This window comes from Phyllostomus discolor, chromosome 5, assembly GCF_004126475.2.
Source record: "Phyllostomus discolor isolate MPI-MPIP mPhyDis1 chromosome 5, mPhyDis1.pri.v3, whole genome shotgun sequence".
NCBI lineage: Eukaryota > Metazoa > Chordata > Mammalia > Chiroptera > Phyllostomidae > Phyllostomus > Phyllostomus discolor.
The window spans coordinates 25,912,101-25,928,392 of NC_040907.2; the positions used below are offsets into that span (position 1 = coordinate 25,912,101).

Below are 16,292 nucleotides of genomic sequence, written 5' to 3' on the forward strand. Positions count from 1 at the left end.
CAACATCACCTGGAAGCTTATTAGAAAATAAAATTCTCAGGCCCACATCAGACTCAGTGAACCAGAAACTCTGAGGGTGAAGCTCATGGTCTGTTTTAACAAGACTTGCAGAGTAATTCCGGACTACCATTAGGGACAAAGTGATAGGTGATGAACAGGGGACAGACCAAGGGGCCTTATGGCTTACTCTGAGGACTCTGACTTTTATTCTGAGCAGTAGGAAGCCTTTGAGAGCTTTTGAGCACAGCAATGACATGATTTATTGTGGCTTTTTAAAGGCTTATTCTCATGGTTACGTAGGGAATAAGCCATAGGGGAGCAAGGACAGGAGCAGGAAAACCAGCTAGATTACTACTATTTCAGCAATCCAAGTGAGGAACGATGGGGCATTTTATACATGAAGAAACCAAGACACAGGCTTAGTACTTGCCCAGGTACTTAGCTCAGAGGCAGGGGCAGCACTGGAACCTTAAGCAGTATGACTTCTCTCTCACCCACCACACTGAATGCATTGCCTCTAATTCCTCCACCCTTGGAGCACTGAAGATGGCCAAGAAGGGGAATGAGTCCACGTTCTCTCTCTAATGGAACAGTGAGAGCCAGAACTTAGACATTCTTCAAACAAGTTATATGTGTGCTGCAAAAGGAAACTCCAGGGTTTCTTGGCCTGGAGCTCTGCCCTACATGTGCAGAACTTGGAAACATCTCATGCAGCTGTCACATTCCACACCCATTCCCCAATTCCCTGTGCTCCACTTAGTGAGCCATTGTGTCCTAGGAGATGGAAAGACCTAGTCCTTGCCTTTGGGAAAATAGCTTCAGGACCATGTGTTCTGGCTCCTTTCCCTCTCAATGCTCTATTGACGTTGAAGTCACTGGACAGGAATTGAGGTGGAGGAAGTACTCAAAATTAATTTAATTGTAAATGGCTATTATACAATGTTCTGGCTAAATGTGGCTGTATGACATTTTCAATCATTTGCATTTCCCTATCCAGTGTAAATGACACACAGAGATGGGACCACAAAAGTATAAGAAAAAAGCTGCCAGAGAATAGGGCTAACTGCTTGGAAACAGTTACTCTGGTCTGGTCGTCTGAGTAGGAGGCCAGCTCTCAGAAAGTCTTTGTAACTCTTAGCCTGTCAATTTCTCTATTTCATTTCTCTTTTATCTTGGGCCCCTCACCACAACTCTGCCTGGCTCTGCTTCCTGTGGGAGTTTGCTTGTAAGTTGCTGCAGTCACTTTATGAGGAAACATGTTTTCCCACCTGAAAAGATGCCCTCATTCCAATAAACTGAATCATTATCCTCACTAAAACTTTGCACTCATTTAAGAGAGTTGCCTTTATACAGATTTTTTTTTTTTTTTGGAAGGATGAAAATGTGAGTTTTCCTTAACCTTTTCCAAAGGGAAGCTCAGTTGCTTTGCCAGAAAACACATCCAACAAATGCTTAAGGCCAAGTGTCCTCCACAATTAAGAACAATTTTTACCTTTAAAATATGTATATACACACACACACTTTTCCCAAGGGAATGTGTTTAAAATTAAAATGTTCTTGTATTAATCTAGTGTGTGTTTGAACTCTTCTAATTTTCAACAGTAGGTAAACCAGGCCAAAGAACTTTTTAAAACAACGTGTGCAGGGCAGTGGGCAAGGTTAATGTTGGCATGCCCTGCCTCTATTTGTAGAACTTAATAAAAGCACACATTCAGTGACTTTATCACTTACCTCAAGGGACATAATGTTACATAAAGTATCTTTGGAGAAACTGCTGTGCAGAGGAACATTGGGTTTTTACTCCAACACAGAAGAGTGTAAAAAACAATTTCCCCATCAAAGATCTGAGGCTTATTTTATAAAAAGTCATTCATGGCTACCCCAAAGAAGCAAATTGAACAACCAGGTCATCTGTGTAACATTCTTCGGTCAAAGGACTTGTCCCTTGGTTCCAGTTGTGACTCTTAACAACTCAGCAGCACCTCAGCTCCCCAAGGACTCTCCCCCCTAACTCCCCGACTCGCTGTCCTGTCCGTGCTGACAACTTTCCCTCACCTTTTGGGCTTCTTCTGGAGTATGTGACCCAACACAGAATCATAAATTTACTTAAAACATTATGAGATTTTTTTTTGTGATTACCTGTTGCAATGTATTTAATGTGTGGCCCAAGACAACTCTTCTGCTTCCAGTGTGGCCCAGAGACACCAAAAGGTCGGACACCCCTGATGCAGAGCATGGTATAGACTATAAAGTCACGTATTTTCTCTCAGGACCAAACATTATTTTTACAGTTAAACTGTTCATACACTAAGTCTAGTCACTTTTCTCAGGAGTGGTTGTCCCCATTCTTGCAGTATGTATAATTGAACTCTTAATACCAATAAGCAGAATCATTTTTTTCTTACCATGCAGACAGCCAAACTCTTAGGCTTTATCAAGTATCTTCTCTGTCTTGGCCCTCAAGTCTGACACCACAGTCTGACCCCAACATCTGCTCTTTTCCCCCACACCCTCGGAGCGGATACAGCTTCAGCTGATCGGCTCTGGAAACACAAGTGACTGGCCCTGCTGTCGCTCTTGTTTCTGTGGGTGAAGAAAGGGTCCTAGAGAAAGTAACCTCACAAGGTGAGCTGACCATAAAGTCCTAACTGGCCAGGTCATGGTGGGTAGGCAGTCATGCCCCAGGCCTGTAACTTCTTTAGTGAAAGGTTTGAAGCTAACCCTGTCCATTGTCCTCATGCATCTGGGTTCACACACCTTTGAAATGTCTATATACCCCTGGAAGGGGGTATTCACCCTCAAGAGAGCACATAATCTTGCTAACTACCTTTTAATCCAGTCCCTGCCTTGCTTTCTCCAATCTTCCTTACTTTCCTCCTTAAATTCAAATGCATAACAGATGCTGCAGAACTATTTTCCAGAGCATTTGAAATCTTGCTTCCCAAGTGTATGTCATCAGTTTGGCTCCAAGAAACTCATGAAAATCCTCTACAGGTTTGGACACTCTTACATCGACGTTTTCTTTTCTACCTTTTGTGGTCTGCTGCCATCCAGAAATCTAGCCCGACTTTCAGACTCAGCTAAAATCCCATCTCCTCTCCAGATCAAACACTCTTCCTAGAATTTCTCCAGCACATAATGCTCTTCTGTAGTTCGTGGAGCTGTCAAAGGCCACATTAGTCATCCTCTCAGTTCCCTGAACTTTCAGTCCTGTCATCCACTCTCATTTTCAGTCCTCAGCTACTACTCCATGCTTATATCCTAGATGAGTTTTTTTAATCTGAAAATTTAGAAATTGAGGAAGGAAATAGTATCAGTGGTTTTCAAGCTTTCCCTTTTCAGAAATAAAAAATATGTACAGAATCCATTGTATGAACAAGAAAAATCCATTCTGTAAAACAAATGAAGTCACTGTGGGTGCAGTGGACAGAGCCTGGAGTCCACTCTTTTGACTTCCCTCACTTAAGAAACTAAAAGCAAAACCATGTTACTGAGGCACCTCCAAGAACCACCCACGAGGCTCTGTGAAGACTCCACCATTTACACCTTTTGGCTCAGGGCGTAGGGAGCTGACAATTTTCTGACTCTAGGCTAGCAGTTGTCCTCCATGTTGGTGTACAGGAAACGTGAGGAGACCCGAAGCATGAACTGGTAAAACTGAGGGTGTGAAAAGTCCACAAAACCAACTTACTTATGAGGATGATGATCAGTAGTCTGACAATTCCGAAGGCAGGAATCATTTCTCGAAAATTCTTGCAAAGAGATAATAAAAATAAGATAAGCTCTCTATTGGCAAATGAAACCTCAACTGTGCTCTTTATCTTCTTTTTCACGTAGAATAAAGTCTGAGTGTCAGGTACTTGCAAAACAAAGCATTGGATTAATAATAGCCCAGTTTTCAAATCAATTTGGGAAGTACAACTCTGGTGCACTTTGGGGAACTAAATTGAAACATGACATTTAGCTCCATGCATGATATCAACTAGACACAATTTTATTGTCAGGAAATGATCTAACTATAAGTAATGTAAAATCAACTGTAACATTAGATGGATAGACAGATACGCTGTCACACTACGTCTGATGAAATATTTTCAAGTTTTTTTGGTTAATGTTTATTTGATACTTCTTTATCCTCCTTCTGAGTAAGAGTTAGGAAAGAACTAATTTATTTGAGTACTACCTTACTTTTTTTAGATAATTTCAAAAAAATCTAAAATGTTGGTCAGGAAAAGACACATCTCAGTCCAGCTTGCAGTAACCTCACGGGTTACAGAGAATGAAGTCAGAAAGACATTGCCACTTAAATTTACTGAGTTACATACCATTTCGTTTCAAGTTATCCACTGTCTTCCCAAGGAGTAAACATGCTGGATTAGCCATGTTTATTCAAAATAAATTATTTTCAAACTGTTGTGAGTATGACTCACAGTAAGAAATAATTTACATAACAATCCAGTATACGATAAATCAAACTAATTCTTACTATACATGATGCATACTGAAAACTTTTTTCACTGTTTTCTTTTTGCTTAAGTTTTCACAACCCTTAAACTGAGTTCACTACTACTAATGGAATGCAATCCAAAGATTGGAAAAAAATTTTCTAAATGACTTCCATTTTTGGAACAGTTTTCTAATTGCTTCATATTTTTCAGCTTACAGTATTTTCAAAGTAAAGATATATAAACATACATAAATAAACTAGAAGTACTTTATATTTTAAAGTATACCTACATGGTTAAAATATTAAGAACTAGACAGGATTTTAGCCTGTTTTAAAAAGAGGTTGACATTATCACATACTAAATCATGAAAACGTAAAATAGTATGCAAGCTTTGGAGGATGATTTGGCATTGATACCTGCTTCTAGAGAGTTATCCTACAAAAAAAAATCACACAAATGCAAAAAGATAAACATAGAAGAACATTCTTTATGGCATTATCTGTAAATGTGAAGAGCTGAAATCACTGCATATTTTTTCCAGTGAAAGATTAAGTAGTCAGGATACAGCTCTATGGAGGGGGCTGTGGAGCACTTCAAAAGCTGGAGGTGGATTTCTGTGTCCTGACATGGATAGATGGTCAGGATACTACTCTGTGTTAAAAAGCAGAACACTATAAAGGCAGTTCTATTTTTGTAATATTAATATTAGTAGGATTTTTTAATACAAAAAGAAGATCTGAAAGGATGTATATCAAACTGTTAACATACTACATTGGGGATTTTGACTTTGTATTTTTCAATTGAAAATTTTGTTGAGTATTCATTAGTTTTGAGACCAGGGGAAAATAAAGACAAAATGTGAAAAAAATGGGGGTCAAAAGGAAGATGAGTGCTCATTAAATATTGATAAATGAAGATTCCCTAAACCAAATACCAGTTATTGTTCAAAAAAACCCCCAAAAGGCCCATAGATTACATTCCCAAAGGTCTTACCACCAGAACATTCATAAAATAGCCTCCCATCAGAGCATAGACGCCTCCGGAAGCACCCACAAGATACCTGAGTGGGTCAAAGACAGAGCTGGCCAAGGACCCTACAGAAATAAAACACAAAGGGTCAGACACAACTCACAGTAAGAATCATGGAAGATGAATCTTTCTAATCTAAGGTAAAAGCTTGGGAAGCTTGGGTCATTATCATACTAACAAACAACATATTCACTTTGTCCCTTGCACACTATAAAAGTATAGGTGTGTGTACTGGCTACCTCAGTTTTCCTGTAACATTGAATGCTCAACATGAAGACAGTAAAACAGTGATAAAAACATAGATGCTGGAGCCAGGATTACCAATCATGTAACTTGAGCAAGTTTCTAACCTCTATGTGCCTTAGTTTTCCTACCTATAAAATGAGGATATTAACAGAACTTACTTCAGTGGGTTGTCAGGGAAAGTAACTGAGTTGATATGTGCATTATGCTTAGAACACTACCTGACATTAATTATATACTTGTTTTTTTAGCCAAAACTATCAAAATACCTGAGACACACCAACATTTTATCTTATCTAATGGCTAGCTTTCTCATGGAGTCAGGATTTGGCCTCAGAATCCTTCTCAACAAACCAATCAGATTCACCAACCAAGATGAAATCTATTTGCTAACCGAATCTTAGACTGCCTGAATCAACAAAAGGGAGGAAACAGATCTTCAAAACCACCTCTCTATAGTGCTTAGTTCTAGCATTTGGTCTCTCGCTTTCAAGGCCCTCCATTCCGTAGGACACAGTATAATACTACTTCATGCAAGACAGACCAAGTGTCTGACCTTAGGAATCTTACAAATGGATGAGCAAACAATCATAAAATGCAGAATATAACAGCTGTGATTCTTAATGTAATAAATTTGCTATGGAAGCACCTAGAAAGGAATGACTTCCTCAGCAGAAAGGTGGAGGCCCTGCTACTCTGAGAAGGAGATGATAGTTTTTTTATTAAACACTAAAGAACCTTTAAATTTTGGACAGGGAAAACAAAGGAGAAGAAGGTATTCAGGATATAGGGATATGGAAAACCAAAGACATAGAAACAAGGGCAAGTGGATGACTGAAGATCAGCGATAAGTAGTTCAATGGGGTTAGAGCAGTGGTTCTCAACTTACAGACTAGGGTTAGCTAGGGTGCTTGCATCTAAATCATACATACACATATCTATTTTTTAAATACATACACATATGTCCACTTCATGACGGAGTCCCAACGATAAGTTTCACCCCCACCCCATTTGAAATAGCTAATAGCATTGAACAATATATGAAACAATGGTCTTCAAGATACTGGACATCAGAGAACTAAGCACAGTCAAACCGGAGAGACACAAAAGAAATTAGATGAGTTGTCTGATTGCCCAGCTTAGTGCCTTAAGAGAAATTACAGGCTTCAGTGCATGGAAGGGGAACATGAGTAGATCTCAGTAAACTTATAAGTTCATGAAATACAGTTTAGAGTCCAGAAAGACCTAGAGTTCAAAAGACAGCACCAGAAAAGAGAGACCTGCATAGAAAGAGGACTCCAAAGAGAAGCATGTGAGGAAATTATCCAAACCAAGAAAAGAACCACCAGAAAGGAGTAAAGAGTACCTCCTGCTCAACAGCACCAGAGAGGCAGAGTAACTTTCCAAATGAGAAAACATCATAATCCAAAGGCACTGAATAATGTACATAGGAGGGTCCTGCACCAATAGTGGAGTGTAATTAGCATTAAACATGACTCAAAAACATAGCTTTACATACCAAAACTTACCAGAAAAGATCAAACTGCTTTTAAGTAACTAAGTTGCAGAATAAATCTAAGGAATATTTACAGGGAAACAATAATACCCATCATCTGAAGGTAAAATGTCTAGTCTCCAAACAAAAGTTTTCAGACACGCAGAGAAGCAAGAAAATGTGACCCATAATAAGGAGAAAAAATAAATTGAAACCTACCCAAACTAACACAGCTGTTAGATTTAGCAGTTAGGGCAATAATTATTACAACTATATATGTTAAGTAGAAACATAAAATATAAAATAACTCATATCAAACTTCTAAAGATGAAAACTAAATGCTTAAGATGGAAAAATAAATGTGAGATTTTTGGCAGAATAGACATTCCGGAATAAAAGATTAGTGAACATGAAGACATGGCAATAAAACTATCTAAAATGAAACGCAGAGAATATTCTTAAAAATACATATGGTATCAATAAGCTGTGGGTCAATTTCAAGCAGACTAATAAATGCATAATTGGAGTCCCCAAAAGAGAAGAGAGAAGGCAGTACATAAAAAAATATTTGAAGAAATTATGGCCAAATTATTCCTCGGTTTTATGAAAACTATAAACTCACATATCCAAGAAGCTCAAGAATACCCCAAGCACAAGAAACATGAATAAAACCACACCAAAGTACAACAAAATCACATGGCTCAAAACCAGTAAAAATCTTACAAACAACCAGACTAAAAATACATGTTTGAAGGACTTCTGATCAAGATTCAGGTATAGGTAAATACGCTTTGTTTCCTCACCCAACTACAGAAAAAATTACATCTAGACTACAAAACAAATAACACGCTGAACCACCAGAAAATCAAGCCATATGGAAGTCCAATAACCAAGGATTTAAAGAAGCTGCATTCATCCAGATGTATAGGGGGGCAGCGAGGCACAGAGTGGTGGGTATGGTGTGGAGCCATAGGAGTGGCGTGGAGAGTTGGCGGAACAGGGAGGTGCACGTTCACTTGTGGTGGGTAAAAATTGGGAGAAATACATCAGGAGCAAGAGAATCCCAGCTCCAAATCAGCCCACCCAGTAGCCCAGGGCTCCAGTGCCAGGAAGATAAACCCCCATAATTTCTGGCTGTAAAAATCAATAGGGGTTGGGGCAGCAGAAGAAACTGCCAGATTATCAGAAGACTCATCTAAAAGGGCCTGCATGGACTTAGAACTTACACAGACCCACCCCTCAGACCCACCAGGACAACAGCTGGACACAACGGTGTACGGGAAGAAAATGAGGAGACTGGAAACAGGGGTGTTGTCCTCTTTTGAAGCCCTACCCCAATGCAGAGCCACAAAGCAGTGAAATGGGTTGTCCCACCATAGTGATCACCTCAGGCTCTGCCCCACACAATTTACAAGTTCGCTCTTCTGCAAAAGGCCATGCTCCTAAGACAAGGAGTCAAAGCAGCTCTGTCTAATACACAGAAACAAACACAGGGAGGCTGCTGAATTGAGGAGACAAAGAAATATGGCCCAATTGAAAGAACGGAACAGAACTCCAGAAAAAGAATGAAAGGAAACAGACACAACCAACCTGTAAGAGGCAGAATTCAAAACACCTGGTTATCAGGATGCTCAAAGAAATCATTGAGTAAGGCATAAAAAAGACCCATGCAGAAATGAAGGTTGCATTAAGTGAAATAAAGAAAAATCTACAGGAAACTAACAGTGGAGAGGATGAAACTGAGTATCAAATCAATAATTTAGAACATAAGGAAGAAAAAAGCATTCAATCAGAACAGCAAGAAGAAAAAAGAATCCAAAAACCAGGGCAGCATAAGGTGCCTCTGGGACATCTCCAAATGTACCAACATCCAAATCATAGTGATGCCAGAAGGAGAGAAAGAGCAAGAAATTGAAAACTTGCTTGAAAAAACAATGAAAGAAAACTCCCCTAATTTGGTGAAGGAACTAGACATACAAGTCCAGGAAGCACAGAGAGTTCCCAACAAGTTGCACCCAAGGAGGACCACACCAAGACATCATAATTAAAACACCAAAGGTTAAAGAAAAAGAAAAAAAAAAAAACTTAAAAAGTAGCAAGAGAAAAGCAGAGTTACCTACAAAGGAGTTTCCATAAGACTATCAGCTGATTTCTCAAAGGAAACTTGGCAGGCTAGAAGGGACTCCCAAGAAGTGTTCAAAGTGATAAAAAGCAATGACCTACAACCTAGGTTATCCAGCAAAGCCAACATGGAATGGAAGGCCAATGGAAGGGCAGATAAAGTGCTCCCCAGACAAGGTAAAGCTAAAGGAGTTCACCATTACCAAGCTGTTATTACATGAATGTTAAAGGGACTTATTTAAGAAAAAGATCAAAACTGTGAACATTAAAATGGCAACAAATTCACAACTATCAACAACTGAATCTAAAAGAAAGACAAACTAAGTAAACAACCAGAACAGGGACAGAATCATAGATATGGAGATCATTTGGAGGCTTATAAGCTGGGAGATGGAAGGGGGAGAATGGGGGAAAAGGTGCAGGGATTAAGAAGTATAATTGGTAGGTACAAAACAGAGAGGGGGATATTAATAGTATAGGAACTAGAGAAGCCAAAGAACTTATACACATGGCCCATAAACATGAACTAAGTGGGGGATTGTGGGAGGGAATGGGGATACCAGGCACAGGGGGGCCAAACAAGAAAATTTGGGACAAGTATAATAGCATAATCAATAAAATATACTTAAAAAATAAAAAATAGAAAAAAGAAAACCAAATCCCATTAGACCTTTTTTGTAGAAATTGACAGGTTGATTCTAAAATTGATATGGAAATACAAAGGACCTAGAATAGCCAAAATAACCAGAAAGAGTAAAGTTGGAATACTAGCACTTCCTGATTTCAAGACTTACTAGAAAACTACATCAATCAAAACAGTGTGGCATTGTGTGGACATACACAAATATATGAGTGGAACACCTAGTACAGACGTAGACAAACACATACACAGAGTCTGGCAGAAGTGAGGCCTGCTTGAGTGTGGTTGGTAGGGCAATAATATGGGTGTAATAATTTATAGTTTTAATTTGAACATTTCACCTGAAATGTCATATGGTGTGATATTGTTATGTTACAGAACTACATGCTTATGATTCTGTAATAAAAAATGGGCATTATTTGTGCTGGACCCTGTATATAGACAAGTGGTTTCAACTAGATGCAAACGCAATTCAAACCACACAGTGCTGGAACAATTAGATTTCCACATGCAAAAACAAATAACACTTCAATACATACCTTGTACCATGTATAAAAATGGATCATAGCCCCCTATGTAAAGCTTAAAATTACAAAACATCTAGAACAAAACACAGGAGAAAAATCTTTATGACCTTAGGCTTGACAAAATTTCTTAGATATGACACTAAAACCCCACTCCCAAATATTAAAAACTGAGAAATTATACTTAATCAAAAATTAAAACTTCTGATCTTCAAAGGATACTATCAATGTTGAGAGAATGAAAAGACAATAAACTAGGAGGAAATATTTGCAAGTCATATACCTAAAGGATTTATAATTAGGATATATAATAGATTCTATTATATAATAATAAGGAATATAATCCCATTTTTAAATGGACAAAAGATTTAAATAGATACTTTACCAGAAATGATATATGGATAGCAAATGAGCACATGAAAAGATATTGCCCTGGCTGGTGTAGCTCAGTGGATTGAGCGTGGGCTTACAAACCAAGGGGTCACCAGTTCAATTCCCAGTCAGAGCACATGCCTGGGTTGTGGGTCAGGTCCCCAGTTGGGGGCATGTGAGGGACAACCACAGACTGATGTTTCTGTCCCTCTTTTTCTCCTTCCCTTCCCCTGTCTCTAAAAAATAAAGAAATAAAATATTTTTTAAAAAGATATTTATCCTAAATAATCATGAAAAACTTCTAAATAAAACTCAATGAGATACTATTATAAACCCAATAGATTGGCTAAATTAAGAGTGACAACATCAAGTGTTGATGAGGATGTGGAAGAACTAGAACTTACGGTGGACATGTAAAATGGTACCACTTTGTACCACATGACCTAACAGTTCCACTTATAGGTTATATACCCAAGAGATACACATGAAAACTTCTACACAAATACTCATAGCAGTATTATTCATAACAGCCAAAAAGTGAAAACAACCCAAATGTCCATCAATTGATGAATGGATAAAGAAGATGTGGTATAGCCATACAATGGAATATTGTCCAGTGATAAAAAGGAATGAAGCACAAGATACATGATACAACATGGATGAATGATGAAAATATACTCAGTAAAAAAGACCACACATTGTATGATTCCATTTGTGTAAAATATCCAGAATGGGCAAATTTAAAGAGACAGAAGATAGATTAGTGGTTGCCTGTGGCTGAAGATGGGGTATAAGATAAAAAGTACAGTGTGGCTGCTAATCAGTCCAGGGTTTCTTTGGGGGACAAATTATAAAATTAGATGGTGATGATAGGTGCATAACCCTGTGAGTTAACTAAACACACACACACATTTACAGTGATGGGAGTAAAAGATAGAAAACTGTACTTGAACAATAATTAAAATAAAATTAAAAAAAAACATTTAATTATACACTTTAAGTGGGTGGATTTTATGATGGATTGTATCTCAGTAAAACTATTTTAAAAGTTTGGCAGTTTCTTAAAAGATAACCACACCCTGTGAAAGGACCCAGCCATCCTATTCCTCAGTATTTACCCAAGAGAAATCAAAACATTGGTCTGCACAAAGACTTACACACAAATAAATGTTCATAGAAGCTTCGTTTGTAATAGCCCCATACTGGAAACAACCAAGTGTCCATCAACAAGAGAATGGATAAACAAATGGTGGTGCATCCATACAATGAAATACTACTCAGCAATAAAAAGCAACCAGCTACTGAGGTACATAACAAGGATAAATCTCAAAATAATCATGCTGAGTGAAGTCAGACAAAAAAGACTACGTACTATAAGATTCCACTTATATGAACTAAAAAATACAGAATCAGAGGAAGTGGGAGAATAGCAGGAAGAGGCAAGAGGAGGATGGGATTCCTAAGAGGCACAAGTAAACTTTTGGGGGAGTGACAAATACATTCATTATCTTGATTGTGGTGATAGTTTCATGGTTATAAACTCCTATGAAAACTTATCAAATAGTACACTTTAAGTATGTGCAGTTTATTATTATATGTCAGTTATATATCACTAAACAGAAGAACACATGGATCCCAGGGCCATATCCCCAGAGATTCTGATTCAGTAGATTTGGGTAGGCTCTGGATAGCTTCAGTTGTAACAAGCTCTCCAGTGATTATGGTGATCGGTCTGGTTGTTGGGGATGGGGAAGCCCTGGGCTGGAGTGCAAAAAAAGGCAAAGCAAAAAAGACAATGGGCAGGAGGAAACTTTTGGAGGTGGTGGATGTGTATATAGCAGATTGTGGAAATGGGTTCATGGGTGTATACTTATCTCCAGATTCATCAGGTTGTATACATTAAATATGTACTAATGTATGTAATTCATTAAATATTTTTAAATATATTTTATTGAATATGCTATTACAACTGTCCCAATTTTCCCCCTTGGCCCCCCTCCACCTGGCACCCCCATTCCCTCCCACAGTCCCTTCACTTAGTTTATGTTCATGGGTCATGCGTATAAGTTCTTTGGCTTCTCTAGTTCCTATACTATTCTTAACACCCCCACCCCCATCTATTTTGTACCTACCATTATGCTTCTTATCCCTGAATCTTTTCCCCATTCTTCCCATCCAGCCCCAACTGGTAACCCTCCAAGTGATCTCCATATCTTTGATTCTGTTCCTATTCTGGTTGTTTGCTGGTTTATTTTTTTATATTCAATTGTTAATGTGAATTTGTTGCCATTTTAATGTTCATAGTTTTTATCTTCTTTTTCTAAAATAAGCCCCATTAATTTTTCATATAATAATGACTTAGAAATGATGAACTCCTTTAGCTTTACCTTGTCTGGGAAGCACAACTGAAGGGCTTTATCTGCCCTTCAATTCTAAGTGATAGCTTTGCTGGATAGAGTAATCTAGGTTGTAGGTCCTTGCTTTTCATCACTTTGAACACTTCTTGTCAGCCCCTTCTAGCCTGCCAAGTTTCCTTTGAGAAATCAGCTGATAGTCTTATGGAAACTCCTTTGTAGGTAACTCTCTGCTTTTCTCTTGCTGCTTTTAACATTCTTTCTTTACCTTTAACCTTTGGTGTTTTAATTATGATGTCTTGGTGTGGTCCTATTTGGATCCACCTTGTTTGGAAGTCTCTGTGCTTCCTGGACTTGTATGTCTAGTTCCTTCACCAAATTAGAGAAGTTGTTTTTTTTGTTGTTATTTTTTCAAGTAAGTTTTCAATTTCTTGCTCTTTCTCTCCTGGCATCCTTATGATTAGGATGTTGGCATATTTACAGATGTCCCAGGGGTTCCTAAGCCTATCCTCATTTTTTTTAATTGTTGTTTCTCCTTTCTGTTCTGGTTGAATTTTTATTTCTTCCTTACATTCCAAATTGTTGATTTGAATCCTGGTTTTCTTCCCTCCACTGTTAGTATCCTGTAGATTTATCTTTATTTCACTCAATGTAGCCTTCATTTCTTCTTTATGTTTTTGCCATACTCAATGAGTTCTGATCACCAGCGTTTTGAACTCTGCCTCTGAGAGGTTGGTTATGTTGATTTCATTTAGTTCTTTTTTGGGGGTTTTGTTCCATTCTTTCAATTGGGCCATATTTCTCTGTCTCCTCAATCTGGCAGCCTCCGTGTGTTTGTTTCTGTGTATTAGTTAGAGCTAATTATACTTCCTCTATTAGTAGTGTGGCCTATTATAGAAAAGACACCTGTAAATTGTGTGGAGTGGAGCCTTAGTTAATTGCCTGTGGGGATCAACCTGCTTTACCACTGTTGCTCTGTGTGGGGGGAGGGCTTGGAGAGTTGGAGAGGGGACAATGAAGCTGCCTAGCTTCTGGAAGTTTCCCCAGCCCTTGCCCCATTTCCAGTCTCTTCACCTACTTTCCTTATGTAACTTAAACCCTCCCCGCTGCTGCCCCGATGATGAAACCCAGAGTGGGTGAGTTTGCATATGTTCTAAGTCTGTGTGGACCCTTTAAGCAGCTAAAATCCAGCAGTTTCTTCTGCTGCCCCTTGCAGGCCCTTTAAGCAGAGAAAATCAGGCAGTTTCTTCCACTGCCCCAACCCCCACCGGTTTTTCAGCCAGAGGTAAGGGGGATTTGTCTTCCTGGTCCAGGAACCCTGGGCTGTGATAGCTCACTCCCAAGATATCCCTCCTGATTTTTATCCACTATACGTGAATGTGGGATCCTCAGTTCCAGTGCCACCACTGCCTCTCCGTGCCACACCCTCTCTCCGCCTGTCCCTGTGACTCCGCTCCTCCTGCCTGTCTGGATGAGTGTGGCTTCTTTAAATCCTTGGTTGTTGGACTCCCAGACAGCTCAATTTCCTGATGGTTCTGGGTGTTACTTGTTTTGAGACTGGTTGTAATTCTTTCTATGGTTGTACCAGGAAGTGATGAATGTCTATATGCCTCCATCTCCTCCAGAAGTCCTGTACTGATTTTTGTTTGTCAATCATACCTCAATAAAAATATTTTTTTTAAACTCAAGTATTTCTCTAACCTTTTCACATATAATTTATTTTTGAATATTATTAAAGAAGTTTATTCTTCAAAAAAGAAGAGGAAGACGAAGCGGGGAACAGAGAGGAGGGAAGAGCAGGGGGGGTGGTCGATAGGGAGAGGGGGAGCAAGGGGGAAGAATGGAAGAAAGAAAACAAAGGCAACGGACCCAGTCAGTGAAGGGTAATGAAAGCAATCTTGGACCTTTCAACTTTCTTTTGGCTCCTGAAAATGGCCCAGGTATGTTATAATATGACCTAAGCTGTATTTGAGGAAGGTGACCCAAGCAGCAGGGTGAAGAGTAGATAGCCCAGAACAGGGAAAAGATAGCTACCAAAAAGCTATTGCAAAAAAGTAGGCAAGGATCTGAACAGGTTATTCCTGTTTTCTCTTTCTCTGGAATTGGGGCAGAGCTGATTCCACAGGTTGAAATCAAGCTGTGGGAGAAGGGAGTGTGCGTGCTGGAGCCAGGCAGGGCCTGATCATCACAGAAGGTCAGGACAAAGGTGTGTGCAGGAATATAAGTAGAGGGTGGAAGAATAGGATCCACAAAAGTAGGAAGGAAGGAGGATGGAGAGCTGTCACCAAACCTTGCCAAGTCTATCTCATGAGTGCCTGCTGCTCTCCGTGCCACTGTTCAAGGAGGCTGGCAAAATTTTGATTGGCAAAAAAAAATGTCAAGCATTGGCACAGATCAGATTGTGATATGTGGAAGTCCTAACCCCCAGCACCTCAGAATGCGACTTTATTTATAAATAGGATTCTTGCAGATGTGATTAGTTACAGGGAGGTCGTATTGGAGTATGCTAGGACCCTAAACCAGTATGACTGGATCCTTATAAGAAGCGACAGGGACACATGAAGGAAGAATGCCACGTGACAATGGAGGCAGAGACTGAAGTGCTGCAGCTGCAAGGCAAGGATTGCTGAGGACCGATGGCCAGCACCAGAGGCTGGGAGAGGGAAGGAAGGATTCTCCCCCACACACAGCAGAGGAAGGAGCGTGGCCATGTCGATGCCTGGATTTCCGACTTCTGCTCCAGAACTGCGAGGCAATGCAGTTCTGTGTTGCTATGCCTGTGTATAGGAGACAGGGGTGTTTGGGAAACCTCTGTACCTTCCTCTCAATTTTCCTAAAGCAGCTCTCTAAAAAATGTCTTGAATTAAAAGAAAAAACAACCTTTCAATGAACAAACAGCATTATTAAATAAGTTTCACTATTGTTTCAAGTCCTGATTAAATTTCATGACATAGAAATACAGATACAATAGCCCACCCACCCACCTTATCTGTGGTTTCACTTTCCACAGTTTCAGTTACCCCTGGCCAACTGTAGTTCTAAAATATTAAATGGAAAATTCCAGAA

The 16,292-nt window shown here is 39.2% G+C and overlaps 1 protein-coding gene across 3 annotated transcripts in view; it reads right to left on the reverse strand.

Moving 5' to 3' along the window:
• RHBDL2 (rhomboid like 2) overlaps positions 1–16,292 on the reverse strand; it is a 56,178-nt gene that overhangs the window by 1,997 nt on the left and 37,889 nt on the right. For all 3 annotated transcript variants that reach the window (XM_028513238.2, XM_036025810.1, XM_036025811.1), the window contains 2 exons: positions 5,442–5,542; positions 3,692–3,752 (listed from right to left, as the gene is read on the reverse strand). In XM_028513238.2, the coding sequence (XP_028369039.1) occupies positions 3,692–3,752; positions 5,442–5,542 (162 nt within the window). The remainder of the gene's footprint in view (positions 1–3,691; positions 3,753–5,441; positions 5,543–16,292) is intronic.